Here is a 17,439-nt window from a genome sequence, read left to right as displayed (position 1 = left end):
TACATGTAATAGTACACCAACATTTTATAATTCATGTGTGTTCACCCAAACTGAACACAATGTCAGGATCCTATAACTGTTAACCACCTTTCTTTTCTCCAAAGCCAAGTGCTACTTCTGTGGGTAAAAGCATAGTGCCATTAAATTTAATCCAGCCCCAAGGCTTGGTTTTGTATTTTATTTCATGGTTAAACAAGTCTTTCTATTAGGAGGTGTTTGTTGTTGTTGTTGTTGTTGTTGTTGTTGTTTTTAACTGATCACATGTTTAAAAAAGTCGCATTCTCGAGGGACTCTTGCCTGTAGAAAACTCAGTTGTTCCACAGCAACACATACTGCATTTGGCATTTCCTCATGGAAACAGAGAGAAAGAGCATTTTCTTCTAAGTAAAAATAGGGGTTAGATTTCCGAAACCTCTAGTTTGCTAAATATATTCATTTGTGAGTGAATTGACTAGTGTAAGCATAAAAAGCAAACTGTGATGAATTGAACAAATTTTGTTCTTCATTCAGCTTTTCAAACTGAAGGGAAGCTGTATCTTATTTTGGATTTTCTCAGGGGAGGAGATTTGTTTACACGCTTATCCAAAGAGGTATGTAATTAACATCTATTTATAACCTATTTCTATTCATCCTGTTTCAACTAAAGCTTTGTTATTTCAGTATTGTATGTGTCATATTTTCACTATTCTTTCAAGTAACTGAGTCAAAAAGAGGTCTCTTCCTCTCTTGAATTTATATTAAAATCAGTACTTTAAATTGGCAAGCTGCTTAGCCCTGCTTCATTTATAGCTTTATTCAGAACTGATAATGTATCAATAAAATATCCTTAATTAATTGGTACTGACAATTTATCATATATTTTCATGGCTACTTTTCATTTCTAAAATGTTAATGTGGTAGGAAAACTTTTCTAGTACAGGGCGTCATTAACATTTAGTAAGTGATTATTATGCTTGACTGATTAATTTTGCAAATTTCTTTCATGAGTAAATTTTGACTAAGTCTATCTGATTAGCATATTTATAAATCATTTTAATATTTCACTCTTAAGTAGAGCCTTAAAAATCATAGACATAAAAAGAAAATAAAGATGGAAAAATTATTATTTTATTTTAGGTGATGTTCACAGAAGAAGATGTCAAATTCTACTTGGCTGAACTTGCACTTGCTTTAGACCATCTGCATAGCCTGGGAATAATCTATAGAGACTTAAAACCAGAAAAGTAAGAAATCATGCTATTAAGTTGAATACAATGTGATGTGGTTATATAGGAGGTCATAAAAAAGTAGTGACTCATAGAACTCGCTCAGCATTGCATTGTAGTACCCGTGTTTCACATTTCTGCTAACATGGTGTTCTAGTTTGTTTCTCCATTGCTGTAACAAAATACTCTGACCCAATACCAACTTGGGGAGGAAAGGTTTATTCAGCTTACATCTCCAGGGTCACACAGTTCACCAGGGAGCCTGAGGTAGGAACTCAGGACAGGGACCTGGAGGCAAGAGGTGAAGCACAGGCCATGGAGGAATACTTACAGGTTTGCTCCCCTGGCCCCTGCTCAGCCTGCTTTCTTATGCAACACAGGCCCACCTGCCCAGGGGTGGCACCACCCACAGTGGGCTGGGCCCTCCCACATCACTCAGTAATCAAGAAGATGCCCCACAGACATGGCCATAGGCCAGTCCAATGGAGGTAATTCCCCAATTGAGGCTCCCTCGACCCAGGTGTGTCATGTTGACACTAAAGCTATCCAGCACACATGATATACTCTTAAACTTTAGAATCTTTATTAGTCATCAATATTATCTTATTTTCATTTACATTTTTTTTATTTTTGGGGTGGGGCAGGTGAGTTTGAGGCAGGGTCTCCCTATAGCCCTAGATGGCCTGGAACTCTGTATTTAAACCAGACTGGCCTCGATCTCACCTACCTGTTCCTCTCGAGCACTGAGATAGAAGGCGTGTGCCACCATGCCCAGGACATCCTTTGATTTTAATGAGATTAAAGTGTATGTTTGTTGGCGATTTGGCAGAAAGGTTTCTGTTTGTGGCCTTGGCTCACTTTCTTTTGGAATGTCATGTTCCCATTGACTTATTGAGAGAACTTTACAAAGTGAGAGTTTTTAATTGCATTTATTTAATTTTTTAATTTCACATGTGGTGGATACACACGTCATGGTGCTCATTTGGAGGTCAAAGACAACCAGCAAGAATCAGTTCTCCCCCTCTACCATGTGGGTTCCCAGGACTAAACTCATATCATCAGACCTGGAAGCAAGTACCTGTATCCTCCGAGCCATCTTGCAAGCCCAAAACTAAAAATTCTAACCATATAGGCAGGAACAGTTGCACATGTATATAGTATTCTGTTTTGGGGAGGCTGCGGCAAGAGAACTGCTTGAACACAGATTCAAGGGCACTCTAGGCAATATAATGAATTTTTCATTCCATCACTTAAAGTTTTGTTCATACTTTTAATCTGCACACATTTTTTTTCTCATTAGTCAAACTCATCTTTTCTTTTGTGATTTCTCTCGTGAGTTGCTGGTAGAAAATGTTTTCCAAATCCTATAATGATATTTTTCTTTTAATTTTATGGTTTATTTGACTGATAGCTCTATGAAGAATGGTATAGAGCTGATCCTTTCTCCCAACTATCATTTGTTGAAAATTTCTTCCTATAATTTCAAAATTATAAGACGAGCAAATTTTCCACAACTCTTATAGGAACATTCATCCAAAAGCTGATAATACTTAAATTATTTATACTTCTATCTTTTAAATTGTTGGTATTTACCATCTACCACTGAGAAAGGAAGGAATTTTTTTCTTTCTCCAAGGGTACAGGTAGGAATCTTGCTCTATTAAGAATATTTCTACCTGAGCACAGTGGCACACGCCTTTATTCCTAGCAATTGGAAGTAGTGGCAGGTAGATCAAGTGACCGGTGAGATTAAGGCCACTGTGATCTACATAGTGAGTTCCAGGCCAGCTGGAGGTACTGGGAGACAATGACTTAAAAAAATAAAATAGCCAGGTGTGGTGGTGTATGCCTTTAATCCCAGCACTCAGGCAGAGAGGCCTGAGGATCCCTGTCAGTTCAAGGCCAGCCTGACCTACATAGCAAGTTCCAGGGCAGCTGGGACTACAGGGAAACTACTGTTGAAAACTAACAAACAAATGAATTGAAGGGTAATAAATAAATAAATAAATAAATAAATAAATAAATAAAATGATTTTAAACAGTTTTATTGAGGTGTAATTCATGCATTACTTCCATTCTAACTGTATAAGTCAACCAGATGCAGTGGTACAGTGGTACATGCACACATATAGACCCAGCACTCAGAAAGCTGAGGTGGGAGGATCTCTTGAGCCCAGGAGTTCAAGACCAGACTGGACAACATAGCCAAGACCCATCTCAAAAAATAAGGCATATGGCTGTGCATGGTGGTAGACGCCCTTAATCCCAGCACTCAGGATGTAGAGGCAGGAGAATCTCTGTGAGTTCAAGGCCAGCCTGTTCTACATAGTGAGTTCCAGGTCAGCTGGAACTACAGGGAGACCCTGTCTTAAAAAAGACTAAAATGAATGGATGAATGAATGAATGAATTTAAATAAATAAATAATAAATAAGGCATACATCAGGGCTGGAAAGATGGCTCAGTGGTTAAGGGCACATGCTGTTCTTCCAGGGGACCCAGATTCGGTTCCCAGAACTCAGATGGCAGCTAATACTTGTCCCTCAGTAACTCCAGTTCCAGAGAATCCAAAATCTAACCTCCTCTTCTAGCCTCCACAGACATTGCATGAACTTGGTGCACTTATATACAAGTAGACAAAACAGTCATACACATAAAATAAAAATAAATAAAATTAAATAAAGAGTGCAGTTCATTGGTTTTCAGTATATGCAGCCATAATCTTTATCCAGTTTTTTTTTTTTTTTTGAGACAGTCTCATTTTGAACTGGCTGTTTAACTCTTGATCCTTCTGCCCCACCTCCCATGTGTTAGGATTACAGTTGTATGCCAACACACCTGGGTCTTATCAAGTATTTTGAATATTACTTCAAAATGTATAAATTTTAGATTATGTATTGTGATAGGAAATACAGAAAATGCTCTTGAAAGCTTTTTTTTAATACAGTTTAGTTTGGGATACATTTCAGATGGTTCTGTTTTTACTTCACAAAAAAGTAATACTGAATTTCTCACATGATTTTCCAAACTTGTATCATGACCAAAATATACAATTCCTGATAAAAGTAAATATTCACAAAGACAGGCCAACAAGATGGCTCAACAAGTAAAGGTGCTTGCCACCAAGCCAGATGACCTGAGAGAAAGGACTCCCATAGCTCATCACACATGCACTGCAGAGATACACACAACACACACACAGACTCAACACACACACACACACACACACACACACACACTAAAATGACTTTTTAAGACACTCTAGACCAAATGCTTTATGAACTGATGAAGGCTTTCTGGCTTCTTTTAAACTAGAATTTTGTTAGAATAAAATGTTTTAAGTAATTATTAATAGCTGAAAGGAAACTTTGTTTACGGAAAGTATTAATGGAATATTTCTTTTATAAAAGATAAACATAAGCATTGTTATCTTCAGAAATATATTTACTTTATATGCTAGCCTCAAAAATACTTCTTTATCAAGAAGGTAAAAGTAATTTTTTAGCCAGACTTTCTTTTCTTACATTTCAAAATTACTAAGAATAACTTGAGGATTGAAATTTGTTTTTGTTTTTTTTTCCAACTGTCTTCTATTGTTTAGATAGAAAGGCACATAATTTCCACCATCCTATTAGTGTCTTTTATTTTTTTATTAATTTTCTTAATGTGTGTACAGTGTGTATGTGTATATGTATGGGGTGTGTGTATGCAGGCATGTGTGTTCCATGATGCATGCATGGAGATCGGAAGACAATTTCTAGGAATCACTTCTCTCCACTCTGGGTTCCAAGGATCGAACTCAGGTTGCCACAGCAAGTGCTTTTATGTACTCAGCCATCTCGCTGTCCCTTATTAGTGTGTGTTATATACCTTAAATATATTGGACTGCTTCATAATATTTTTTCCTATCAAGTAAATTGTTATAAATGTGACTTTTAAAATATGTCCCTACTAAGCTATTCTTAATGCTAAACTTTGTTGTTATTTTGTTTGGACTTATACAGCAAGAAAGTTGGTGATATTTTTGTCGTAGTAAAAATTTATTATAAGAAAATTTTGCTTGGTTTTTGTTTCAGTTAAAAATAAAAGATGTCTATATTATAGGATAGCTTGTTATTTGACTTTTCAAGTTAGCATACCTATCCAAAAATACAGCTGTAGGTTTACAACTTAGTACTTAGTTCTTTCTGTAGCTCCATAAGTGATGGCATTATCCTCCACAAAAGTATTTAGTCAAACTAGATACTTGAGTGTCATTTTTCAGTTGCTCCTCATAACACAAAGTACTCACTAAATATCCTGGATTTTCTGTCCCTCTCTGGTTGTATACCTTTTACTATCTCTATTGGCCTTGTGAAGAAGTACAAACTATTGGGAATGCCTTGTAGTCCCTCTGTACACTGACCTCATTCATTAAAGAAACACTTCTGTATTGATCTTTTTATCCTGTGAGTGAGTGAGTGAGTGAGTGAGTGAGTGAGTGAGAGTGTGTGTGTGTGTGTGTGTTCTCTTGGAGGCCATAGGACAACCTTGGGTGTCTTAGCCTCAGGAACTCCATCTATCTCCTTTGAGACAGGATGTCTCGTTGGCCTGAAGCTCACTGATTAGGCTAGACTAGGTAGCTAGGAAGCACCAGGGATCTCTGCCTTCTCCATGTCTCCTTGGGATTACAAGCACATGCTACCATGCCCCATTTTTAGGTGGGTTCTAGCAATTGAACTCAGGTCCTTGAGCATGCAAGGCAAGTGCTTTACAGACTGAGCCATCTCCAGCCTTCAACAAATTCTTACTTGTCTGTGCTTTTCCAAACACTAACACAAGTAAATAAGATTGAATGCTGAAGGAACTCACATTATTTGCCTAGGAATGAGAAAAGACTGGAGAATGTGTATAGTCAGTCATATTAGGTCATTGAAAAACCAAGAAATGTGCAAAGGATGGTGTGTTCAAAAGTGGATTGTGTAAGTCATGGTGGTGGAGAGGGGCACAAAGCTAGTATAATATTCTTTAGTTTAGTACCTTAAAAATTATCACGAGAAGCCAGGTTGTGGTGGCTCAAACCTGTTATCCCAGCACTTGGAAAGCTGAGGCAAGAGTGTCTTGAGTCAAGGCCAGCCTAGGCTACAAAGTAAGACCCTGTCTCCCCAACCCCTCCCCCAAAACCAAGAGAATTAAACCTAAAAAAGGATTCTATTTGTCTAGAATGCTGGGATGAGGAGGTTTTAGACAGGTGGTCTCAATCAAAACACATCAGAGAAAGCAGCTTGGAAGACTATAGCTTGTTTAATATATTTCTTAAGTTTTCAAGTGTCCTTCTTAATGACAGTACCTTTAGGATCTTTTATAAATGTGTGTCAAGTTAATTTCCCCTTTCCTGTCTTTTCTTCATTTGTGTGTTGTTGCCATTGTGCTGCTGCAACAGAGTCTCACTATGTAACTTAGACTGGCCTAGAACTCACTATGTAGCCCAGGATGGCTCAAACTCTGGTTGCTCCTTGAATCAGCCTCCTGAGTGCTGGGATAACAGGCAGGAGGACCGAGTCTGAGGCCAGCACCATACTGAGGTTACATTTGCCTTCTTATTCATGGTCTAAAACAACTCTTCAGAAGAAATGTGGTGAGCTGGTGTTTAAGAAAGTAATTTCAGTTTCAGTTTCTATAAATTTCTACAGTGGTTTAAAACAGTTTCTGACTTTGTTTTCTTTCAGCATACTTCTTGATGAAGAAGGTCACATCAAGTTAACTGGTAAAAATCCTTGTTTTATTAAAATACTCTCTTCTGTTCTATATGATTCCTTTTCCTCTTTTTTTTTTTTTTTGTCTTTTTGAAGTAGGGTCTCCCTGTAGCTCCAGCTGTCCTGGAACTCACTATGTAGACCAGGCTGGCCTTGAACTCACAGAGATCTACCTGCCTCTGCTTCCCAAGAGGTGGGACTACAGGCGTGCGCCACCACGCCTGGCTTATATGATTCCTTTTAAGTTTGTTTATAAACAAAATTGTCAGTAGTTCACTGTGTTAAAACTTAGATTAGAATTTCTAATAATAAGTGTTGGAATTCAAAGTTTAAAAATAGTTGTATCTAAATTACTTTGGGGTATTTATGAATTCAATGTTTATTTTGGCAGATTTTGGCCTAAGTAAGGAATCTATTGACCATGAAAAGAAGGCATATTCCTTTTGTGGAACCGTGGAGTACATGGCTCCAGAAGTAGTTAACCGTAGAGGTCATACTCAGAGCGCTGACTGGTGGTCTTTTGGTGTATTGATGGTAAGGTTTGGATTTCTGATTTATAGGAGGTGGGAATTGTTATTTTGTTTTGTTTTGTTTTGTTTTTGTCTTCTTGAGACAGGGTCTCCCTGTAGTCCCACCTGACCTGAACTCACTATGTAGACCAGGCTGGCCTTGAACTCATAGAGATCTACCTGCCTCTGCCTCCCCAGTGCTGGGACTAAAGGCATGTGCCACCACACCCGGCTGTTATTTTGTTTTTTAATAAGACTCAGCAGGGAACATTATGAGAAACTAGTACTTTGATTTTCTTTATTTTATATTATGTTTAATAAGTAACCACACAAAATGATTGCCTACAGGGGAGGACTATACAAACTATTATTTGCTTTTCTGTCATCCTAGTTTGAAAAGACAAAAATGTATTTCTTTTGATTTTTCTGCTAGTACATCAGTCCAACCTTCAGGCCATGGGCTGCACACACGCAAGAAATCTGTATATGCAGCCCAACACTAAATCATAAACTTACCAAACAAGTGGGGATTTTGGTGTTATTTTCTAATTTGATTATAAGGGTGTTAAACATGACTTTGTAGACAACAGCATTGTGATACATTATCATAAAGTTGGACATGGATACCCCAAAGCATTAATAGTATTTATTCTTTACAAAAAAAGCGTACAGAAATCTATTTGTAAATAACCCTTTGAAAAGCTCCATGTGAAATTGGCTAGCTGATAGATTAGTCACATATTTATACTTTTAAAATGTCATTTAAATGTGATTGATTTCTGCAGAATTATGTAGTTTAGTTGTATGAATTATTAAGTTCATCATAAATAATAGTAGAAATATTTTTATTTCAAAAAACATACTTTATGTATAGCAATATAGTTTACTTATTAGATAACAGTCTAATAGAATAATTTGACATGTTTTTAAGCAGAAGAAAGAAGGAGAATAGAACTTTATAGGGAGCAATTTTAGGGGATTCAGTTGTAATTAATATGATGGTTTTTTGTTTTTACTTTCTGGTCTTGAGACTTTGGCTAATACCCCTGGTTATTTTACCTACCTGTAGTTTGAAATGCTCACCGGTACACTACCTTTCCAAGGAAAAGATCGTAAAGAAACAATGACTATGATTCTGAAGTAAGTACTCCCAAGTGAACGTGTTTTGGTGCGATTTTAAAATAAATGTTTCAAATTAACAACAAATACATACATATATACACATTAACCACACTCCTAGGCATGTACTCAATTTATATGTGTCAGGGAACTCAAGAAATAAGTGCAAACTGTTCATAGTAGCATTATTGAGAATAGAAACTGAATCATTAACAATAGAATGGGTTGATGATAATAGTATATTTATAAATTTGAATTGTGTTCACTATCGATGGACACTTTCAGGTTTTAAAAAATATTTTATTATTCTTATTTTATGTATATGAGTGTATTGCCTGCATGTAGGTAGATGCACCCATGTTGTGCAATGGCCACAGAGATCATAAGGTGTTGGATTCCCTGGAACTGGAGTTACCGGCAACTGTTAGCCACCATGTGGGTACTGGGATTTGAACCCAGATCTCTGCAGGAGCAGCCACTGCTCTTAACTGCTGAGTCATCTCTCCACTTTCAGTTTTACAGAGCAGGCACACACAGTCTTCGTTATTTATTCCTCTTTATTCTATTTCTTTAGCCAATACTGTAAAAATATAAGAGAACTCTTTGTGTTTAGAGATGAGGTCTCACTCTATATCAGAGGCTGGTCTTGAACTCATGATCCTTCAGTCTTATCTTCCTAAGTGCTGGGTTTATAGGCATGTACCATCACGCCTGACTAAACCAATTATTAACTCAGGGTCCATACAAAAGCAGGTCCGGGCCTTTGGCCCATGGGCATAGCTTATAAAGTTTACAAAGTAGCAAAGCTAAAGCATATTTTTAGGCTCTATATTTAGATGGTAAAAACTGGAGACAAAATAGGGAAAAATGTGATTATATTGGATGAGGGGTTCTGGCAATGTGTAATTCTTGGCCAGACAACTATTCACTTGATGAATCATTGAGCTGTGTGCTTTGGGACAGCGTTTGTTTGTTTGGAAGATTTTTTTGGCGTGTTGTTCTTCACAATAAAAAGGTTAAGAAACACATATTACATAAATGAATGAGTGTTCACTGAGCTTTCACTGTGAAACCTCATTACTCCATGTTCTCCTTTCAGCTAACATTCTCTAGTGTTTAAAAGGAAAAAAAAGCAAGCACTTTCTTTGACCTGGCGTTCCTTTTGAGTCACTGCATCATCTTTCATCCTTTCAATACAAAGCCTCTTTAAATGTAGTCTGTGCTTTCTGTTACTTTTTTTTTTTTAGTTTCTTTTACTGCACAGGCTGTTATTCATCCATACCACTCTACTAAAACTGCTCTCCCTGTAATTTTCAATGGTCTTCTAGTCAGAAAGGTAATTCCATTGTTCATTCATACAACTCATTCAAGAAGTGATAGAAGTTCTTGTAAGGATACTGGGGATGCAGCGTGAACAATACTGGAAAGATCTTCTGTGTCTCACAGAGCTTATGTTCCAGTGGGGGAAATACAGAATTAATAATTAAATAAGTAAGATAATTTCAGATAGTAGTGGGGTAGTATCTCAAGATACTGTACTTTGTTAGTAGACCATATGAAGGAATGAGTAAGGGGAGGAACAATTTAGAAAAGAAGAGTTAAAGAAAGTTTCTCTAAGGAGAGTTTGACACTGTTGATCACTCCCCAAAGCACACATACTCTCTCTTAGATTTTTCCTACTCACACCTGCTTTTCTTACCTCTCTAACCTTTGCTCTTTTGGTCTGCATTTGGCTTTTTGGTTGTTTATTTGTCTCTCTGTGTGTGTGTGTGTGTGTGTGTGTGTGTGTGTGTGTGTGTGTGTACACGCGTGTTGGGGGGTTTTGGGTTTGTGGTTTTTTTTTTTTTTTTGTTTTTTTTGGGTTTTTTTTTTTTTGGTTATTTTATGATAGAGTCTAACTATGTATCCCAGATTGGCCTCAAATCTTTAAGCCTCCTTCCTCAGTCTCCTGAGTGCTGGAATTATAGGCATGTGACACCACACACAGCTGATCAGTGATCTTATATATGGTAATTTTAGGGAAGGGTAGAATTCAAGTACTGACAGATTTGCAGATCTCTAAATGGGTTGGCATCATCTGTAAGACTGTAATTACTTGAGTAGCTCTGTCAATGAGTAGACACTCAGGTATATTTATTTGAATGAGACTGATCCTGTTTGGGTAATTTTCAGAGATAATACTTAATGTTCAGTTGGCTTGAAAGTTTTCTAGGCAAATTGCCATTGATAATGGAATGGATTAAAACTAGTTCTGTTGTTCTGTTAATACCCTTACTACGTAACCATTAGTCTTTAACTAGGACTGTGCAAACTTTTTTTCTTGTGATATTAACTTGTTCCTCTATCCTGTTTTTACTTTAAACTCTTCTTTTTGTGGTGGTGGTTGTTTTGTTTTGTTTTGTTTTGATTTGATTTGTGACAGAATCTCAGTATGTAACCCAGGCTGACAGACTTTCAGTTTTCCTGCCTCATCTTCCAAAGTACTAGGATTAAATGTGTATACCACAATACCCAGCTGCTTAAACTAAGGACTATTTCATAGCTTGTAGTTCATGTTCCCTATTGCATTAAGTCTGAGGTTTACAATGCCTATCTCACTTTATTCCAGCTTACCTCACCATAATATATCAAACGTTGTCTAATGGTTTAATCCATTGATAATCATTGCTTTTTGAAAATCTCTAAAAAGATTCAGAAGGTGATTTTCCTATTACTATCATTCTTTCCTCACTTTTTAGGTGGTGTTTCCTGAAACAATGAACTTTCATTCATCAAATAATCAGTGTGATTCAACCAGTTATTCCTTGATACTGGGAATTGAACCTAGGGCTTTGTACATGCTAAGCACATGTTGTACCAATGAGCTATTTCCCTAACCCATTTTTCATTATTTTTGGTATCCAAATGAGTTCTTTTTCTGTCCACCTCTCAAATGCTCTTCTCTCACCAGGGTTCTGTCTCTGGTGTGCTTATGTCCCTCTGTCCAATTCCTTGCGTGACCTCAGTCTTTCCTGTAGCTACTCACACCATTTTCATTGTCCTCAAATCATTGTTACATCAGTGGCACCAGACCTGTATTTACATTTTTTTCCCTTACGTGATTTGCCCAAGACATGTAGTAGCATGATTTCACATCGTTAAACTAAAATTGTTTCTATTTGCTGTTGTTTTCCTGTTCTTATACTCCTGATTACCATTTCCATGCACCCTATTTTCCAAGCCAAAACCTTGCATCATTCTTAATGTCTTCCTCGCTTTTTCATAGCCATATAGTCTAATTTTAGTTTAGAACTTTCTTAGTGCTTCAGCCCTTCCTCTGTACTATATTACAATAATCAAGCCATGAGAACATCTTGCCTACACTGTTGAGCTATACTCCTGAGTAAAACGCATGCCACCTTTTTCCACCCCAGATTGTTCTCTGCTACCCTTGGAGTTATCATCTTGAAAATAAGTCTGGCCATGTTAATCCATTGTTTCAAGAACTCTGCCACATCCGTTTCTGTGCTTTCTCAGATTTGTGCAAGTAACCATGATTGTATAACATATTAATAGTTACACTCTCCAAAAGGGCTGCTTGGAGACAAATAATTAGAAAATAATAATTTCTTTACTCTAAACTTCTCAGCCTTTTATATGTAGTGTATTTTATTTCTCCACTATGGAGGTTATAATAGAGAGCAATAGACAAGCTCACTGGATTATAGAATTTTCTTTGTTGTTGTTGCCAAGCATCTAGAGGAATAATGTTATTTATTAGCATTTGGGGGAACACTGGCCCAGTGAGTAAATTTAATCTAAATTCAACCTTTAAATTACTTTGAATGTCTTTCACATTGCTCCACACCAAATTAGATATCCACTATTGTTCCCTTGGCATTCTTTCCAAGTGCCTTTCTGGATTTTCTTTTTGACTGATTGCTTGTTGCTGCATTTTGTTTTGTTTTGTTGTTTTCGTTTTTGTGAAACAGGGTCTCACTGTATCACCTAGGCTGACCTCAAACTTGATCTTCTTGCCTTAGCATCCTCTGTGCTTTGATTAGAGGAGTGTGCCACCACTCCCAGCTTTGGATTTGTCATTTGATGTACTATGGTTATCTATATTCATCCTCCCCACTGACTGGGATGGGGGTTATCTTTAGCATTGTAGCCAGAGTACCAAGCAATGTCTAGCATATAACAACTCAGTGAATAATGAGTGGATCTATTTCTGAAATAGGAATTTCACTGGTAGCCATTTTCTCCAACTCTGTTATTATTGTCATACTTACAGGATCTTTGGTTTCTTTAATTTGTAGGTTGGGGGAAAGAATAAAAGTATATAGTATAGTTGAAATAGACCTTAAGCTCATCTAGGCTGGTAGTTTTCAGACTGTGCCACTGAATCTTCAATGTTTTGTAAACTCCTTTCCCATTACTTTCCCTTTATTGCAGAAGCTGTTAAAGGGATTGAAACAGGGGAAAGTGGCATATAAAGCATATGTTCTCTTTGCAGCTTTTAATATTGGGTTTCTTAAAGTCCCTTTGGAAAGGGTTCTAGGGCTGTAGTTTGGAAGCCGTTGAACTAAAATCCAGTCTCTTTGCTTATGAAGATATGGTAACAGGCAGGAAAAGTAACAGCCATAACTGAGACTCAGATGATCTTATTCTCACATTAGCACTTTTTGTAGAATGTGTTCACGCAAAAACCTACACATGAATGCTCATAGCAGCTTTATTCATAATCACCCAATCTGTACACAATTCAAGTGCCCTTCAGAAGGTCAATAGATAAATGAGCTAGTACACACCTACAAAAGATTATATATGCACATGAGAAATGGAATAAAACTAAAACTACAGAAAAATAAATGCAAGTAAAACTGAAGCCATCTGAATGAGATCAGTAGATTATCTCAAAGTCAACACCCTGATTGGAATATTACACTGTGTTTTATAGGATGTTATCATTGGGCAAATAGATACAGAATTCTCTATTGTTTTTCATAATTCATTATGAATCCACAATTATTTCAAAACAGTTTAATGTTAAAAAGGTAAAAACAGTACCTCAAAAGATTAAATGTTATTACTTCAATTTATTATTTAGAGCTAAACTTGGGATGCCACAGTTTCTGAGTCCTGAAGCCCAGAGCCTTTTACGAATGCTTTTCAAACGAAATCCTGCGAACAGATTAGGTAAAAAAAATTAATTAAATAGTTTCTTTAATGCTTTTGTTCATGTTGACTTTTTCAGTGGACAGTGGATATTTTCTTTTTATAATAGGGTTATTAAATATTCATTCAAATATTAAAAACGAAGACTGAATAAGGTTTGTGAGTGTGCTTCTACTCTTGTGTATTTTGCCCTTGAAATAAAACTGTTAACCAATTAATTTCTGATAGGTGCTGGACCAGATGGAGTTGAGGAAATTAAAAGACATTCATTTTTCTCAACGATAGACTGGAATGTAAGTACAGGATGAGGGTGTGCTTGAGGAATTGGGGGTATAACTTACCTAGCATGCATAAGGCTCCGAGTTCCATCTCCAGCATTACTAAAATAAACTTGCTTGAAATACTTTTTCAGATTAATCCAATCTAGGTCTAAATCTCTTCCTTTTTCCAACAGAAACTGTATAGAAGAGAAATTCACCCACCTTTTAAGCCTGCAACTGGCAGACCTGAAGATACATTTTATTTTGATCCAGAGTTTACTGCAAAAACTCCCAAAGGTAAAAGGAAAACATAAAAATGCAAAAATAAGACAGTAGATATATTCTTATTTTTTGTTCCATCAGAAAATCTTTGCCAGAATAACTTTTTATACTAACCTCAAATCTTCTAAACTTGCTTTATCTCCACCCCCTGAAAACACAGAGTCATAGCATTGATAGATTATCACATAGGGTTGTGATGTCCAGTATGATAACCACATGTGGTAGTGCACACCTTTAGCACTCAGGAGGCTGAGGCAGGCAGATCTCTGTGAGATGAAGGTCAGCCTGGTTGACACAGTGAGTGCCAGGTCAGCTAGGGCTACAGGGAGACCCTGTCTTAAGCCCAAGATTTATCTACATGACACACAGTAATTAAAAATACCAGACTGGTGAAACTAACCTTCTTGGGTGTTTAACAGATGTACTTTAAGGCCTATAATAATTTGGTCAGAGGGACATAAAGGACACTTTTTGCTCCTTGCCCTCCCAGGTCGACTAGTTCCAGGGGACTATGAGCATCTCTCAAAGTGTCCAATAATGGTGGTGGGTTACCTGTCTACTTGATCAAGGAGGCCGAGGAGACCCCACCAGATGGACTTGAACCAGTGTCCAGTCTACAAAGAGGAGGGTCAACACAGAGGAATCATTTCCTCCATGCTTCCAAGCGAAGCCAACCATGGTCGAGCAGGACCTTTCACTTATCTTCACATGGGCGGAACTGGTAAAAGAAAGGAGCCAGGGGCCCCTCCCAAGCCCATGTGACCCCTGAGGAACAGATCCTCAGAGGACCTTAAGAGTAAAAATAAATCAGTTCATCTGGACCAACTATATGGCCTTAAACACCCAAAAAGAAAGTATAACCAAAGATTAAAAGGGCCAGTATAATTTCTTAAGAGTTCACATGTATAGCTAAAGCATAGCAAGAGCAACAATGCCAGACAGGCGATACCTTCTTTTGAGTTGTTGGCCAGGGTGGCCAAAGGGACTCCCAGATAGTAACCCAGCATAGAACTGGGAAAATGAACAGCAGACCCCAATCTTATCCAAAGGAATATTGACAACTGATTACCACTAGATGAGGAACACCTGACCCTCCTAAACAAAGACCTCTAGATAGGCTGACTAGATTCACCAGAAGGGCAAGTAGTGGGGAATGGCTGGGGGTGTCGACAACACAGCAGACAGTAGCAGGGATATAACCAACTACCAACTGTGACTAGTAATAATCAGATATATAGAGATTAGAAATGCATGTACATCTTAGTGTTAGTTGTATTAAAAATGAATTTTTGTGTATGAAACTGTATTTTAATAATGATTTATTATGTTCTTCAAGCAGATTAACTATCTTCTAGGCTCCAAGAGTAGGTTGTTAGGGTGATGATTGCAGTAAGGAATCAGGACAGATTTTTTTTTTTAGTAATAATCAGATATATAGAGATTAGAAATGCATGTACATCTTAGTGTTAGTTGTATTAAAAATGAATTTTTGTGTATGAAACTGTATTTTAATAATGATTTATTATGTTCTTCAAGCAGATTAACTATCTTCTAGGCTCCAAGAGTAGGTTGTTAGGGTGATGATTGCAGTAAGGAATCAGGACAGATTTTTTTTTTTAGTTTTGTGTTTATGAGTGTTATGCCTGCGTGTATGTAAGTGTACTCATATGATGCAGTGGTCACAAAGGTCAGGAGAGTACATTGATCTCCTGGAACTGGAGTTACAGGCAGTTGTTAGCCTCCATATGGATGTTGGGAATTGAACCCAGGTCTTCTGTAAGAGCAGCCAGGGCTCTTAACCACTGAGCCATGTCTCCAGCCCTAAAACAGATACCTCACTTAGGTATCCTGGACAGTAAGAGGCAGGTAGGATATGTGCATGAGTGCGTAACTATTGGGTACCTGAGTAAGTGAGAAAGTTTATAATGCCAACAGTTTTTCCCTTAGCTACCTTCCAAAGACTCTTCTTAGTAATTCCTCATTCTTTTTAGATTCACCTGGCATTCCACCTAGTGCTAATGCACATCAGCTTTTTCGGGGGTTTAGTTTTGTTGCTATTACCTCAGATGATGAAAGCCAAGCTATGCAGACAGTTGGTGTACATTCAATTGTTCAGGTGAGTGATGTCTCAATGCCTTAAAATGTAAAATGTTAAGATTTATTTTTTAATATTAAGAATTTAATGCCACGTATTTGGATTATATAAGATTAGATATTATATGCTAACTTTAAGTGAGCAGCTTAACATATTTTGTATCATTGACATTAGAGAAATTCCTTTTATGTCCCATTTCAAAGGTTGCATAAGCCCAAATCCTATGGGATTTGAAAGTGGAATTTTAGGAAAATTGAGATAAACATCACCATCTTGTCTGTTCCCTCTCCTATACCTCAAAATGTTTATTAGGCCTAGTATAGTTCAGCCCTGCCTCTGTCAGTTCAGCTGTGATAGATTGAGGTCTACTAGTTCTTTGATGCCTTAGAACTGGGTAGCAGACTTTACAAAAAGTAGAAAAATAATATTTGACGATTTGTGGACTATTTTTTTTCTCTCACAACTACTCAACCTGCTGTTGTTCCAAAAAAGCTTCCATGGTGCTAGATAGGATGCCAGCCTGGTATCCCAGCATTCAGTAGGCTGCAGCAGGAGGATCGATTTCAACATCAGCATAAGCTACATAGTAAGTTCAGGGCCAGCCTGGGCTACATAGCAACATGCTCACTCAAGAAACAGAAAAACAAAACCACCACTAACAACCACAACAAAAACAGCCATAGATTGTATATATACAAAGGGCATCACGTACAAAAACAGGCAGTAAATGAGATTTAGTTACAAGCCGTAGTTTACCAGCTTTTGCCTTAGAAATGTAAAGAACTAAAAATGAACTCAAATCTTAGACTCTCCAAGTTCTGTGTGCTTGTTCTTTTGGAGTCCCCATTGTCATTAGGTAAAAATGGTATGGGTACCACCTTCAGGTACCCTTCCCCCTTTATTTGATCTGATTATCAGATTTGGAAAAAAAGGGGGTGGTAAAGGACATAGAAATGGGTTTCTAAGGGTATGTGTTTCGGTATGGGGGCGTGTTTGCAATAAGAAACAGGCTAGTATTGTTAATGAAACATGGATAGTGTAGACCATGAGATTTCTTTCTTTTTACCCAAGTATTGTGG

General features: G+C 37.3%; 1 protein-coding gene across 7 annotated transcripts in view; it reads left to right on the top strand.

The window, feature by feature from the left end:
* Positions 1-17,439, top strand: part of Rps6ka3 (ribosomal protein S6 kinase A3) — a 118,065-nt gene that overhangs the window by 75,398 nt on the left and 25,228 nt on the right. For all 7 annotated transcript variants that reach the window (XM_017798853.2, XM_008835727.3, XM_017798852.2 and 4 more), the window contains 9 exons: positions 511-590; positions 1,117-1,223; positions 6,912-6,949; positions 7,330-7,472; positions 8,517-8,587; positions 13,656-13,744; positions 13,952-14,016; positions 14,178-14,280; positions 16,257-16,381. In XM_017798853.2, coding sequence (XP_017654342.1) covers positions 511-590; positions 1,117-1,223; positions 6,912-6,949; positions 7,330-7,472; positions 8,517-8,587; positions 13,656-13,744; positions 13,952-14,016; positions 14,178-14,280; positions 16,257-16,381 — 821 coding nt within the window. The remainder of the gene's footprint in view (positions 1-510; positions 591-1,116; positions 1,224-6,911; positions 6,950-7,329; positions 7,473-8,516; positions 8,588-13,655; positions 13,745-13,951; positions 14,017-14,177; positions 14,281-16,256; positions 16,382-17,439) is intronic.

Source organism: Nannospalax galili, unplaced genomic scaffold, assembly GCF_000622305.1.
Source record: "Nannospalax galili isolate Female #2095 unplaced genomic scaffold, S.galili_v1.0 scaffold217, whole genome shotgun sequence".
NCBI lineage: Eukaryota > Metazoa > Chordata > Mammalia > Rodentia > Spalacidae > Nannospalax > Nannospalax galili.
Note: the sequence above shows the minus strand (reverse complement) of the source record. Positions and strands in the feature narration are given on the sequence as shown.